General features: G+C 40.9%; 1 protein-coding gene across 1 annotated transcript in view; it reads left to right on the top strand.

Moving 5' to 3' along the window:
- The first annotated feature begins 9,687 nt into the window (after positions 1-9,687).
- mmp15b (matrix metallopeptidase 15b) overlaps positions 9,688-15,818 on the top strand; it is a 33,168-nt gene continuing 27,037 nt past the window's right edge. Inside the window, exon 1 of the mRNA XM_063480280.1 lies at positions 9,688-10,636. Coding sequence (XP_063336350.1) covers positions 10,520-10,636 — 117 coding nt within the window. The 5' untranslated portion in view covers positions 9,688-10,519. The remainder of the gene's footprint in view (positions 10,637-15,818) is intronic.

The following is a 15,818-nucleotide window of genomic DNA, read 5'->3' on the forward strand; positions in this document are numbered from 1 at the left end:
ATCTTCCAGCCTCTGTCCTCTGCCTCAGCTGCGAAGTTGGCATACTGCAGCTTCTTATGCTCACATGCTTCCTCAATTGCATCCTCCCACGGTACCGTCAGCTCAGTGATGTATGCAAGTTTTTGGGAGTTAGCCCAAAGGACGAGGTCTGGTTGCAGAGTAGCTGTTATGATCTCTGTGGGAAAAATTAGCCTCTGATCCAAGTCCACTTGCATCTGCCAATCCCTGGCAACCTTCAGCGGGCCCAGTTCCAGGGTTGAAGGGCTAGTCCTCAGCTTGTCCCCTTACCGGACAAATGCTGATGAAAACTGACGGACCTGGTTGTGTCTCCATGTGTATCTGCCCTGAGTAAGGCTAGTCCTATAACCAACCAAGATGTGCTTGAGTGTTGCTGGGACTGTACACAGGGGGCAGGATGGGTCCTTTCCAAACCACAGCTGCAGATTTATTGGGGAATTACATGGGAATCCATCACTGCTGTTTAGACATTTTAGTCAAAACGATGTCAAATTTGTGGAATTAGATGACAAGTTATCAAGATTCTTAGATTCCTAAATGCGAAACAGCAACAACTTTAATGCATAAATGTTGTGGTTAAAACAAGGAAACAAGGAATGTTGAGTAAGTAATATACAACATTTTGCGTTGATTAGAGAAAATCAGAGCAAAGGTAATCAAAATACATGTACATTAACAATCTATCTTGTTTTCTTAACAGTGATAGCATAAAAATGTCATCATTTTTAACCAAATCTATGGATATCATTTTAAAGCAAGTCATCCAGTGTCATGGTCTTTTGACCCAGTGTTTTGAGTTTTCTTGTGTTTTTTGTCATTTTGTATTAAGTCCACTTGTTATTCTTAAAGTTTATATTCTGTTTAGCTTTTGTGATTTAGACTCCTCCTTGTGTGGTTGCCCTCAGTCTCCCTCTGTGCGTCTGGGTTTATGTTTCCCCAGCCCGTCATTTTGGCTCTCTCTCCCTCGTGTTCCCTCGCTCCCTCTCGTCTGCCTCTCCTCCACTTCTGCATCATGTTCCTCTGTTTCCTGTCTTATTGTGAAGGTCTCGTTTTTCCATGTTCATTCTGTTCAGTCTTGCTTCCCCCATCTCGTTATGGTTATTTGTGTCAGCTGTGTTCCCCATGTGTTCTCACTTCCTGGTTATCCCTCTGTGTATTTATGTCAGTGTCTTTCTCAGTCCCATGTCCCGTTCTCCCTTATTGCTGTGTACCTCTCCATGTGTTCCCCTGTGTAAATTATTATTAGAATTTTCCAGTTTAGTTTTGTATTGTTTTGCATCAAGCAATAAAGCTGTGATTTTTGAGTTCATGTCCTACCTTTCAGTCTGCATTTGGGTCCTATTCCTGTCTGCACACAGCCTCATTCATGACAATCCAGTAGTTGCCAAGACATTTCAGTCTGGACCAAAATGGTATACAAAACTGATATTTACAGTTCTGCTTCTTAAAAATGATTAGCAAGTTAAAATATCAGTGTCACAGAAACTCTGAATTACTCTGATTAATCTGATTTTTTTATATACCTAATTATCGCTGGCATAAATGTCGAGGCCTTCAATGGAACCACTGGGTTTATACACAAGGACAACAACATTCTCAGAACTCATTGATGAAACTGTTCCTTTTATTTCTTCTTCCTCTAGAAACTCTTCTAGCTGCATAATTGCTCTTGTGAAAAAGGACAAGAAAATATTAGGATGTTGCAAAGCCTTTCATTAATTTCATACCACAAACTGTCTTAAATACCTTAAAATCTCAACTCTCTGTCGTTCACTCTTACATACATATTTGATCAAAGAGTTTTCAAAAATATTAAACTCCAAAAGGGTAAAAACAAACAAACTAAATAAAATGATGGTACAATTTGGAACGGAATAGTTTACTTGATAGCATCATCAATGCTTCCCTTTTTAAGAATGTTGTCTACATGGTTCATACAGCAACAGGAATCATCTGCAAAATAAAAGAAATAAAACATATGCACATTTTCACTAAATTCAAGTTAATTAATTCCTACAGAATCTGTCACATTTTCACGTGAAAACTTTGGTACATTCTGATTTACTTGTGTTACAGAAGAACAAAGATCTGTTGGTGAGACATTTCACCCTGAAGCATGGAAACAACAGCCTTCGGACAAAATGAAAGCAGCCTACCTTTCTGACACTGATCCTTGCAGGAACCCTGACCTCCTGAACTTTGATCTTCCATTGTGTTGCAGTCTGTTTTGGGGGGAGGACATGCAGAGGGTTGGTGTGACACAAAAACACCAGCCACCAGAGAAGCCAGCACTTCATCCTGTATAGTGGACAGAATTGATTTGAAAAAAGTAAAATGGTAAATGATGCCTGATGAGGTTTAAGTTTTAGCTAGATAAGACCTTTTAATTTAAGAGACAAATTTGTGGAAGGTCTGTGGGTTTTAAGATCACTCTAAACTCTATGATGCATGCCTCCCCTGATGTCTTCCTCTTTACTCTCTCCCTAGCAGCTCCATGTTCAACATCCTTTGTGTAATATATCCACTATCTCTCCACATGGCCAAACTATCCCAGCCTTGTTTCTCTAACTTTGTCTCCAAACAGCTCACACTGATCTGTCCCACTGATAGATCTGTTTTTAATCTTGTCCATTCTGGTCACTCCCAATGAAAATCTTAACAGCTTCAACTCTGCAACCTTCAGTTCTGCCTTCTGTCATTTTGCTAGTGTGTTACGGCCCTAGCAGGGCCTCCTCCTGAAGGTGCCTGTGTGGGCGTGTCCCACCACCTCTTCTGCCTGAGGTGCCACCTCTTTTCTTTGACACAGCTGACGCTTGTCAGTAATTAAGAGTATTTAAGCACAGGGAAAGGTGAGCTCTGGGCCAGTGTGCCATGAGTGTGGTTGCAGCTAGTGAGCTGCGCTTTGTGGGCTGCAGCTAGTGAGCTGCGCTTTGTGGGCTGCAGCTAGTGAGCTGCGCTTTGTGGGCTGCAGCTAGTGAGCTGCGCTTTGTGGGCTGCAGCTAGTGAGCTGCGCTTTGTGGGCTGCAGCTAGTGAGCTGCGCTTTGTGGGCTGCAGCTAGTGAGCTGCGCTTTGTGGGTTGCAGCTAGTGAGCTGTTCTCTTTCTTTTTGACTGACTTTTATTTTATTGACCAACGCCTGAGTTTTGTTTGTTCCTTTAAATGGTGATAGCGGCTTGTCCGTCTCTTTTAGTTAGTTTTAATACCAACTTTAATAAAGCTATTTAATTTAACCCTCTTTGCCTTCTTGTCTCCTTTTTCTAACCCGGATACTTTTTGTTACTTCCCCCTCACCGCCTAGACCCCTCAGGGGAACGTAACAAGTGGGGGCTCGTCCGGGATCGTTGGAAAGGGAATTTTGAGTTGGTATGGGTTTTTGATTATCTTGCTTTTTGTCACCTTTAGAGATTCCCAACTTCCCAGTTAAGTTAGGTGAGTGTCCAGCTGAGCTTATTGAGTTCTTTCTTCGGGCACTCTTTTGTTATTTTGCCTTTCTTATTTTTGGAGTAATCCTGGGTGGGGATTAGTTCCCTGTTGGGGGTAGGCAATTCAGGGCTCCGGTCACTGAAGTTCTGCCTTTAAAGTTGCCTCGAGCCCAGCACGCTCCAGAAGATAGGTAGGTATAGTTTGGTGTGCTTAGGAACTGGGTAAGTTGTGTGTGTGTGTGTGTGTGTGTGTGTGTGTGTGTGTGTGTGTGTGTTTAACGTGTATACTGTATGGGGTAAGTTGGTCAGTTAAAGTAAGTTGTGTAGTTAACTATTACTTGGTTAATTGTTGGGTAGTCTCTAAGTGAGTTGGCAGGGGTGCGGTGCGGTGCGATGGCGTTCAAGTTGAATCAGCTGGAGCTGACGAGCGCTGGGCCTACATCTGTTGGTGAGCAGGTGTCCAGGGGCTCGTTTGTAAGCAATAACATCCACCTGGTTCCAGTTTTCTGTGAATCCAGTGTTCAAAGCTTTTTCAGTGTGTTTGAACGCATAGCAACAGCACTGCAGTGGCCTCAAGACATGTGGGGGGTGATGTTGCTGTGTAAATTCACAGGTAAGGCTCAGGAAGCTTGCTCTGGTCTGTCTAGGCAGGACAGCCTAGTTTATGAAAAGATTAAAAGTGCCGTCCTTCAAGCCTATGAGCTTGTACCTGAGGCCTATAGACAGCATTTCCGAGGTTTGGAGTTGGCACATGGTCAGTGCTACCTTGACTTTGCTAGGGAGAAGGCAAAGCTCTTTGACAGGTGGTGTTCTGCAAGCCAGGTTAACGATGTGGGGTCCATACGTGAGCTTATGCTGGTGGAGGACTTTAAAAACTCTGTTCCTGAGTCTATTGCTTTTTATTTAAGTGAACAGAGGGTTTCCACTTTACAGCAAGCTGCCACCTTGGCAGATGAGTTTAAGCTGACTCATAAAGCAAAGGCTACAGGACACAATATCCCTTTGTGCCGTAGTACCTCTGGGAGAGATAAGAGTGGGCCAGCTAACAAGGCTAGTGCAGTGGTGGTTTCAAGATCCAGAGCAAAGCTGTGTTTCTTCTGCCACAAGCCTGGCCATGTGGTTGCTAATTGTGTGAGACTGGCACTTAAACGCAAAGCACATCCGAAGGGAAGAAGGCCTGATTTGAAAACAGTCAGTCGTGGTTCTCAAACTGACAAGGTTGTCAGGCCCAGCAAAGGACCACACTTGGAGCATAGTTGTTTAAGGGGCTCCTGTGGTCAGTGTAAGGGGTCAACTAACCCTGAGCTGCCGTTAGTTGACCATTTCTCAGGTCCTCAAAATGACCTGCAGGTGGACAGAGCATGTATAGCACCACCGCTCAGGCCTGCACCCATGACTAACAAACATGCCTGTACCTGTGACCTGAGCAATCGTCTTAAAACTGTTGCAGTAAGGTCTTCTGACTGCCTGCTGTGTTCTCCACGGGTGATGGCTCACAAAAGCCCTGACTATCACACAAGACATTGTTTTGAGGGTCTGGGGCCACTCTCTGTCGATGTTGTGAACCCACTGAGATGGGGGTGGCAGCTTCCGCAGGAAATGCCTAACCGTTGCTATGGGGTTTGGTAGGTGGAAAGCCTGCAATTTGGTGATGAAGCGGTTATGGACTTGTTTTGATTATCGTAATAATTTGACAAACCACGGGTTTGTATTTATGGGAGGGGGTGTTACGGCCCTAGCAGGGCCTCCTCCTGAAGGTGCCTGTGTAGGCGTGTCCCACCACCTCTTCTGCCTGAGGTGCCACCTCTTTTCTTTGACACAGCTGACGCTTGTCAGTAATTAAGAGTATTTAAGCACAGGGAAAGGTGAGCTCTGGGCCAGTGTGCCATGAGTGTGGTTGCAGCTAGTGAGCTGCGCTTTGTGGGTTGCAGCTAGTGAGCTGCGCTTTGTGGGCTGCAGCTAGTGAGCTGCGCTTTGTGGGCTGCAGCTAGTGAGCTGCGCTTTGTGGGCTGCAGCTAGTGAGCTGCGCTTTGTGGGCTGCAGCTAGTGAGCTGCGCTTTGTGGGCTGCAGCTAGTGAGCTGCGCTTTGTGGGTTGCAGCTAGTGAGCTGCGCTTTGTGGGTTGCAGCTAGTGAGCTGCGCTTTGTGGGTTGCAGCTAGTGAGCTGTTCTCTTTCTTTTTGACTGACTTTTATTTTATTGACCAACGCCTGAGTTTTGTTTGTTCCTTTAAATGGTGATAGCGGCTTGTCCGTCTCTTTTAGTTAGTTTTAATACCAACTTTAATAAAGCTATTTAATTTAACCCTCTTTGCCTTCTTGTCTCCTTTTTCTAACCCGGATACTTTTTGTTACTTCCCCCTCACCGCCTAGACCCCTCAGGGGAACGTAACATAGTGCCTCTAAACTACACATCATATCTAGTCACACTACATTCTTGTAAACCTTCAATTTCACTTGGTGCTATCGATCTATCACAAATCCTCCCCTGACAATCTTCTGCACCCACCCCTGGACAAAATAAATAAATAAATAGGCCTTGACATTTTTGGTTGGTTAAAACAGCAGATGCTCCAGTTAAGTGTGTACATACTATTTGTGCAATTTAAAAAAAAAAAAAAGTATTGTATATATAAAATATCACATCCATACACATAATGTGTATTGATACTGAAACAGTATTTCTTTCTAACCATGTTGGTACACCTGTTGGGTTAGGACATCTGTTTCACTGCAGTGCAGCATGTGGCACTTAAAAACTGCACACTTGCTATTAGTCATTCATTTTATTTCCCTCCTTTCTTAGTTATGTCCCTCCATCTATTTTCTGACCATATTAATTATACCTTGCCCCGCCTCACTGTTTCTGGGGCCGCTGTTCTTCCTAGAGTACTTCTTGGTAGCACTAGAAACAGCACCCTCTTGTGTCAGCAGGGCTTGTTACTACTCGTTCCTGTTACTACTTCCGCCAGTGCAGCGGTCGGTTAACTTGGCACATTTTTCTTTGACTATTTCTTTTTTCTTTTTCTCTTTCTCTTTCAAAATTTTAGATTTTTTTTTTGTCCATCTGTATCAACCACTTCAATACTAAACGTTGTTCTACAAGGTGCACAAACAAATAGGGAAGGTATGAGAGGGGCCCATTACTTTAAGAGATTTGATTGGACAGTGTCAGCAATGGAAATTAACAAATGGTCTGCTGTCACCGCTCACAGGGCCTGTGTAATAATATTGACAACGAAAAAAATATTGGCATATCAGCCCACAGGTACATTAGCAGCCCTCAAGAGTGCTGAAAACCTGAGGCCATACATATCACCAGCAACTGCACGTCCATCCCAGCAGAAAGAGGGAGGCCCAAGAAGAAGTCCAAGCAACCCCGGACACCACCCAGTAATCAAAAGACACTTCTTTGACCACGAGAAAAAATTTTTTTTGTCATTCTATCTCAGGAATACTTCCTGATACCAATCAGGATACTGATTAACACTGATTTCTATCGGTCACACTGAAAAGACTTGAACAAACAGCCTGTTGTGAATCAACAAGAGGTGACTTACAACAATAAAAATAACATAACATCATGTTATGTTATAATATAACATATACAATATAATATATGTGTGTAATAAAATGTTTAACAACATACTTTTCACAAACAATGTACAAAAGTATGTTGTTTTAAAAAGTACCTATGGAGGAAAAAAGAAGACTAACACCTACAACATTTACATCTGAACATATTAACAATTATTTTTTAAATGCAGAGTAAAAAGAAAACAACGATAATATTACAGCTGTAATATTAGCATCAATACAGAAAGCTTACCTAGATCACCAACATAAACACAGCCAAAGCAAAGCTTACTTTTGCACATTGCTGAGTTCCAGTTAAAATGATTTTATATGAGAAGAGTGCAGAACACAGCTGAGGTGACAGCAGGACAAAAGCAAATAAAAAACCCTGGAAATATTTGTAGGAATTTGTTGCCATTTCATGTAAATTACTTTTTAAATAAAAACATGTGCTGACAGAGAACTAAAAAAATCACTCGTCTCTTTCTCTACTGAATCACAGCTAAGTGTACAGCAAATACAAGCTGACATTTATTGCTGTAAAAACATTTCACTGAGTTTTGTATCTATCTATCTATCTATCTATCTATCTATCTGTTTACACATTCAGCACTAAGTTATCTTTTTAGATGCTAATTTATTCTGAAATTTAAGGCAATTTATCATCACAGGCCAATTGCAGTATGTCACTGCTATGACCAACAGATGGCAGTAGTGCATCAAAACAACCTTAAAAACAACTTTAGCTGGTTGTTTTTCTTTCTTTTTTTTAAATATTTTTTATTTTAAATATTATTAACTTTTTCCATAAACATACAAATAAGTGAACACATCCCACTTTTTATTTTCCATTGTGTTACTTTTCCACTGTGACAACAAAGTTCCTGAGTCTGATGCCAGGCCACAGACGAGGTTGTGGTGAGAGATGCATGAACCTGGTATTGTTATAATATGAACTAGAATTAAAGCCACCAACTCAAGTCTAATGTAGATTTAGAGGCCATCTATATGTTTGTGTATTTGTGGCACTTCATGTTGGTCTGTTGGCAGCTTTACTGGCTCATCATGCAGGTGTCCATTCTGGCAGGTGGCCCTTACATTATAGAAACAATGAAAAACACTAAAGTGGAATAAACATGATCATACTATATAAACCAGACTGTTTCTATACATTTACATTTTACATGTACACTGTGTACATTGAGGTCTTACAAGTGCATGTATGGTACGCATATGATGATATATAACCTGTTTTTATTACTGGACTACAGTAAATAGAATAACGGAATTACACATTACAGTGTTTCTGATAAATTTCTGTAATCTATACAATAGCATAGCACAAAATAATACATTTCCAAAGCCCCTAATTACCACTAATGCCCATTATGAGTGTATGTACTTATGACCACAACTGTAAATACTCTCCGCAACACAGTTTACAATAAAAAGTGTTTGGAAGAGTCAACTTTGAATGTACTATATGCTGATTTGTATGTGCTGACGTTCAAATTCTGAAGAAATAATTCTTTACAAACACTGTGCAAACTGATTGAAAACATCACCTCTTCCCATGTAAAGACCTCTAGCTAAAAGTTCACTGAACTGTTTTGCTGCACTATCCTGCAATATCAAGCACTGCATAAATGACATATTCTTAAAACATCAAGACCCCATAAACCCTTATGTTTGGATTTGGAAGCAGTTAAAGGCTTTTTTTGTTAAACCGGAGACATTCAGCAGGGAGGTGTTTCCTCTTGTCTTAGATTAGATCCACTGATAGGGACATCTCTGTCTAAGCAACCTCTCTGACTGATGACAGGTGCTTTCATCTCACCCTAATCCATGCTGACTGCCTAGTCACCTTTTTAGTTTCTAAACAAAACAAAGTTTGTTCTTTTTTTGTTAACTTATAACAATAGCAGAAATTCTGTGGAACAATATTCAAGGAATGTTACTCAAGGGAACTTACAATATCAGTGATGTCACATTGATTGATGACTGAGTTTATAGAAGTTTATAGTCACCTTTTACATTGCATATCTTATAATTAGTAGTGTGTGTGTGTGTGTGTGTGTGTGTGTGTGTGTGTGTCTAATGTAGTCGATTATCTCGTTTTGGTGGAAAACCACATCAGTCCGATTAATAAGAGCGTCAATTTTGGATCAGATAAGCTAATACCGGAAGTGCGTTACCTTCAAAATATTTTTTTTTAAAAATCGTGTATAGCTATCATTAATAGAAGATAGTGGAGTTAGGCTACATTTTCGTTGATGCCTATATCAAATGTTTATCAAGTTTATCAAATAAGTGCACCTTAAAAAAAAGTATTTCCTTACCCAGCAGCAGATAGTTTTCACTCTTTCTCTAAATGCCATCAGACTGCCTAAAACTGAATTCCGAATTTTTACGGACCCAAGTTCTCATGTTAAGTGTGCTATTTGTGCTCCTTTTGGATAAGCCAAAACATGATTTAATCACTTTCCTTCTTAATATTCTCTTCGGTGGTAAGATGAAATATTATTATGAAAATAAATGAGAAAAATTGGAGAATTTAAGTTTTGCATCCTCTTTAACCGACTCCTCCCCACAATCAAGTCTGACTATGTATTTATTTTGAAAGGCACTGCAGGAAAACGCCGTTAGCGTGATCCAGGTGCAGTAACAGCAGGATCTGAGGACCATTGTCCGTCCCGGTCCCGGAGGGTGACAACACGGGACCTGTTTCAGGACAGGACTGAACGCAACTAACAAAGTACCGGGCTCCCGAGAACATTTCCTCCGAGAACAGGGAAAACTGGATATTTAAAGGGCAAAGAAACCGTCTAATATGTGTTTTTAAAGGACAGGTCCCGATCTGAAACATTCATATTCGACTGTTTATTTCTTGCAGCTGCTGCTGAAGGAATCGGTCAAGTGTGCTGAACTTTGGACTTTGCAACTTTGCTGCTCTGGTTAAATTCAGCTGCACTATTTTGGGCATTATAATCACGAGACGCGGTTATTAGCTCACCGGATCTGGACATGTTCGCAGTAAAATGAATGCCAAGCTTTCCTGTGGTAAACACAATTTCCCGATAGTGGTCATTGCTGGCTCTTTTTTTTGAAGTGCACGTTGGAGGTTACTAATTAAGGAGCGATTTTGATTTAAATTAAATGAGGCGTGCGCTCTCGTGGGCAACTCCCGCTTCTGATAAGAGCTCAGTCCGCGAAGGAAGGTGACACTCGCTGCCAGCGGAGTAAAAAAAAAACTTGGAGGAGTGAAGCTGTGTGCACTCACTGGAACATTTTGCTTACTTTTATGTAGAAATTTTAACTGTATCAGGGATGGAGCTCTTCTGCAGTTCGCAGATGCGCTCTTGAAGATTGCTGCAGACTGTAGGGACTAGTTTACTAAGTTTGGGTTCTTTTTACGGCACAAACCAGCGAGTACAACACGACTGAGAGATCTTATTTAACCATTTGGATCGAACTACAACGAAGGAGCTCCCTTTCGAGCCCGCACCATGGCCACTAGCTCGCGGGACAGCTGCTTCTGGTTGCTCTGGAGACGCACCCTCCTCGCGCTTTGGCTGTGTGCTGTAGGAGCGCGTGCAGCGGAAGAGAGCGCGTTTAACACAGAGGTAAGACGGCACAGAAGATGTGAGAGGCTTCGGCCGCCTTTAGGCATCGCAAATGATCGAAATGCTTTATTTTAAGCAGTCAACACAAAGCAGGGATTCTCCACTGTTTGCCATAAAGAGTTCTGTTTGACTCGGGTGTATATTTCTATAATGTCACGTTAATTAAATTAACCATAGTTGTGCTAAATGTTACTCATCTGTTAAACGGCGTATTGACTTGATAGTTATTCTTGGAAGCGCAATATGTCCATGCCTATCAAAAATAAGGCAGAGCACACGATCCGTTTACCTCCTGTTACACGATGATGTTGGTTTTGTATGAGTTTTTCGAGGGAACACCTTAAGAAGGGGAACATTTGATGGTCCCTCCCCAGCAAATGTGCATCAGACACTTAATTTTGCTTTTCCCCCTCTTTTTAATACACGTATTTCTGCATTTTTCACAGTTTGAAAACTCTAGCACAGCCTGCGATAATGTAATACTGGAGTGATATATTGGAACGCAATTTTGTTTCGCTTTCAAACAAAAATATATCGTTTATTTCTTTCATTTAATGTTATCTCCGCTGAGTTAACACAGATTTAGGCATGGTTTCCTTTTGTGCTCTTTTTTCTGTTTGCTTGGGTGCAGATGTGAGAGTCAAGAGTGCAACAAGCCACTATTATGTTATCAGGTTTGGGAAAGTCACCTGCTTACATGCGCGTGTGTCACCTGTTAATTACAGGTTAATTACACACACTGTAGACTTTTGATAGCACATACATGTTTCTGTACACATTTAAAACTTTTCCTTCCATTAAACACACATCACATATATCTGCATATATCTGTGTGCGAAGGCTGGTTGGCAACAACAACACTTGGCAATAATAGTTCTATGTTGTAATTAAAACTTTCTCACAAATAATGTTTTTCGACATTTTGTGAAAAAAAAAGTCCTAGTATTGGACCTCCTCCATGGTTCACCTGTTGGAGTGCACACAGTGCTGGGCAGCTGATGGCTCAGAAATTATGCATCTTTTAGTAAATGTATATATTGTAGTTTTTCTGTTTTTGTTGTCCTCCTTTAATGAGCGCTATGCCTGAATGTAGGAGTGCTGCCAGTTAACTTAAGTAAATGGTTAATCTTAAGTACACACATGCAAAGATGCTTTGTGACTAATCATTACCTGAAGAGCCAAAGTTTCATAAACTGTTTTGGAACTCATTTCTCAAATATCCACTGGCTATGTCTTTTTTTGTAGGTTTCGCTTCCTTGTAACCAGTGAAACCAGTGGTACACATTTATTCCATGTGTACTTAGGTGTGTCAGTAAATGCCAGAGTATCAAGTTGGAACTTGAACCAGTGCTTCTTGTACCCTTACTTCACCAGTCCAGCAGTTCATCCATCACACTTGTTTGTTTTGAGAGACAAAAACAGATAAGAGTTGACAAAAAGTTGATCAGTGCTGGAGTTTCTGTTGTGTGTAGATTGACAAAGAGAAAGAGACAGACTGACAGACACTGAGACCTCCCAATCATTAGAGGTGAGCTTGCATTACCAAACTCACTGACCTTGGTGTGGGGGGGTTGCTGTCTGGTTGTCGGTCAGTTTACAACATTTCCTGATTAGCTGTTAACATAGTTGTGGTGAATATGTGTGTGTCTGTGTGTGTGCAGGTGTGTGCTAATGCACAAAGGCAGACAAAGAGTTTCCACATTGTGTGAAGTGATGAGAAATTCCTAGCCACTTGTTGCTAAATGTGCATGTGTGTTTGTAACAATTGAACCCATGTTGTCAGTTTAACGTTAGGAGTGCTCCATACATGCAGAGGTTGGTGGTCGGTGCATCCTGGGAACTGTGCTTTTCTCATTTGTTGAGGCACATACGGTTTGAGTATCTGGAGAAATGCTTGACCGCTTCCAACTTAGGATATTTAAAAAAAGAAGAAAAAACATGGCTCAGAAAAACTTAATATGTATGAAAATCAGGGCAGAGATAAGTACTGTTACCCTCCAAGCATTTCTAGGGTAACCATTAAAATATATATACATATATATATTATACAGCTTTCTTGGGCATGATAAAATAACTCAAATAACTGCACTTTTGAAGTTGATAAGTTTTAGTGTAATATGTAGACAATTAGAATTATATGAATAATAATAAATTATTGAGAAATCTGCCATTTGATAACAGCTATTATGGTAAACAGAAATCGTATGTTTTCCAGAAAATTAGATTTTATTTGTGGAGTGCAGCACTTACTGAAGAATGACACTATATTTATATATACAAAATAACGGCGCAATAATTAGCTGCTTCATCAGTGAGCTTCTCTTCATCTGTGCCAGATGGTGACAGTCCTTGTTCTGCTCAGTAAGCTTGCAGCAGTGGCTCTAGTTATCCACCTGCTGCAGGTTAGCGTGGTTGTAGTGTCCCTGTATAGGGAGATATATGAAAGGTGGAGGTTTCTGGTCTGAAAAACAACTTATATTCTTTGTAGTGGCCAACAGGGCCTCAGTAAACACTTTCATAATGAGGCGATCATCTCAGTTGGCAGTTGTGAATAATAGTGAACAACAGGAAGTTAATATGTACATTTTGGCGCCTGTTAGCACCAGAAAGAAAGATTATGCCATGTTCCTTGGTTCCAACAACAGATCCTCCCTGAACTTGTGACCTCTGGTTTCTAAAATCTAAGCTGATGATGATTCATAAAGCTAGGTTGAGGTTTCACAATGAACATTTATTATCCAGTAAGTGATGGTGGCTAGATCCATCTTTTATGTACAGTCTGTGAGCCCAACTGAGCTTCAGAGCAGAACAAAGAATATTGTCACCTGCTGCTGCCCACAACAGTGAAACTGGAGTTTCTCTAACAGAGTCGCTGTTGATAGGCAAAGAAATGTCACTGATGATCACCACAAATGTGACCTGGTGGGTCTGCTGTCAAGAACTAGGAGATTACCCATTACTTATGTGATCATACTGTTCTCTCAGACGCCTAAAAAAATATTCCACCCTTTACTTGGCTTTGCCCACCCAAGTAAAGTCAGTATGCAGAAAACATGGTGACAATTCTTGTGCTATGCCATAAGCGCTATAATTCATTTTGCAAATATACAAATGCTGCCTTAAAGTAAATTAGAATAGGCACCTGTAGCATCCATCCTTCCACTTGACCAGCTAGGATAATCTTAGTGTTTCGCAGCAACACAAAAACTGATCGCTTAGTCTGAAAATCAGAAATTGTCCAGTAAATCTTGCAGAGTGGAGACTGTCAGATTACAGTATGTTATTTGACAACCTTAGAAGAAGAGCTGTTGTTTGTTGATGACTCAGCTAATTTTTCACACAATTTAATGGGAGGCAAGAACTTGTTTTAGTGAAGGCTCTGATAGACACACTGAATAAATGAAGTCTAAGAACATTCGCCATCGCTCACTATAGATTTATGTTTTGGTACTTTCAATGCGTGAGTGGAAAATATGCTTGAATTTCAGTAGTAATAACAAAAGAAAGAAGAAATGAGTGTATATTGTGCAACATAATCAACATACAAAATTAAATAATATATATTTTGGTTTGTTTCAAAGAAGCCAATCTGTGTTGTATTGTGTTAAAATTAAATTAAATACCTGTTTTGAAATCTATACACATATTGAAGTACTCTATCTGGAAGTCTGATCCTCTCTTCAGTCTGTGTTTTTAGAATGTGGCCTCAACTCCTACTCTGTCTGGACAAAAAGGATGAAGTGGGAGGTTAAAAGAAAAGAGGAAAAAGAGAGGGATTATTAGTGTGTGTGACAAGAATCTGAGATATTTTGATTAACAGAAGGGAAACACAGAGAGGAATCGGATAGATTTGTTTATGAAAGAGGGAAGGAGGGACAAAGATGGAGGGAGTTGACAGGGAAGGTAGCGCTCTGTCTCAGCTGTGCGGCATGTGATGGCTGAATGTGACAGCTGTTCTCTAACTGGGACACACACACACACACACACACTGTGCAAATGCATGCCGGGCCTGGGACTCCAGGGCATGTCAGGAAATACAATGGACCCTCTTGTCTGAGGAGAGGGAACTGTGAGAGAAAAGTTTTGAATAAGAGGGGGAGAGAGCGGATGAGGGAGTGCAGACATGGACATGATAAGAAAAGCTTGGTTTATAGAGAGAATGCAAAATGTGTTCAGCAACAATTTGTAGCTGAAACAGTGAGAGTGGTAAGAGGGGGGGGGGTAATAGGTTACTTATTGCAGCACACAAGTAGACTGCTATTCTCTTTGCAGCCATCCAATCTGCAAACTTCCATCTCTTCAAGTTCTGCACGCTGTCCCTCCACTTCCTCGTGGTCGACTATCATATTCACAAATATTCATATTACTACAGTGACGGTTGGGGACATGATGGAAGGGGAATGGTATTTCTTATCGTGCATTGTGCTCTTGTGTATATGTGTTTTTGTGTTTACAAGTATTTGAATATGGTAAATGCTGTGACAGCCGTTAATTCTGTGCTATTTTCTACAAGAAGTGTCAAAAATAGTGACGCAACTGTGGACTACTGTAGGCTAAAATAATCAGGGTTTACCTATCATGTGTTTCAATGGTGAGAGAAACCAGTGCAAACTTGGAGACAGTTTGTACGCTCCTGTTTTTGAACTTCATTACTCTGAGGTAAAAATGCTAAACATCAGATCATTGCATGATTGACTCCACTGTGGATTACTCTAAACTTTTTATTGCTGTTCACATTGTCATGTGAACAGTGGGTAGTGCTTCTAACATGCTGCTCAGCACTGGACACTCCTTTGAACTGCAGCGCAAGCTGGTCAGTTTTTTATCTGTTTCAAACCACAAGTGTTTAGATCAACTCACAAAAAGAGAGAAACAGAGAAGTCTAAATGAAATGCAAGTCTTAAGAGTTGACTGCTGAATCCACACCGATGCCACAACAGCTTCTGTCCGACCTCAGCTTTGCTATTGCGTGAGATATGTCTTGGGCTGAGTCTAGCCCATAACACTTCTAGCAGCATGAAATATTTTAAAAATTACAATTACATGTCTGGATGTAAAATCAGAGTGTGGTTCATACCTTGATTTTTGGTTGAGAATTTCAGTTTGTATTTTTGATCTGGATGGAAGAACGCTCACTCTCTCACTTCTCATTTACTTATCCATCCTCTTGGTAGGACGTCAG

This window comes from Pelmatolapia mariae, linkage group LG1, assembly GCF_036321145.2.
Source record: "Pelmatolapia mariae isolate MD_Pm_ZW linkage group LG1, Pm_UMD_F_2, whole genome shotgun sequence".
Taxonomy (NCBI): Eukaryota; Metazoa; Chordata; class Actinopteri; order Cichliformes; family Cichlidae; genus Pelmatolapia; species Pelmatolapia mariae.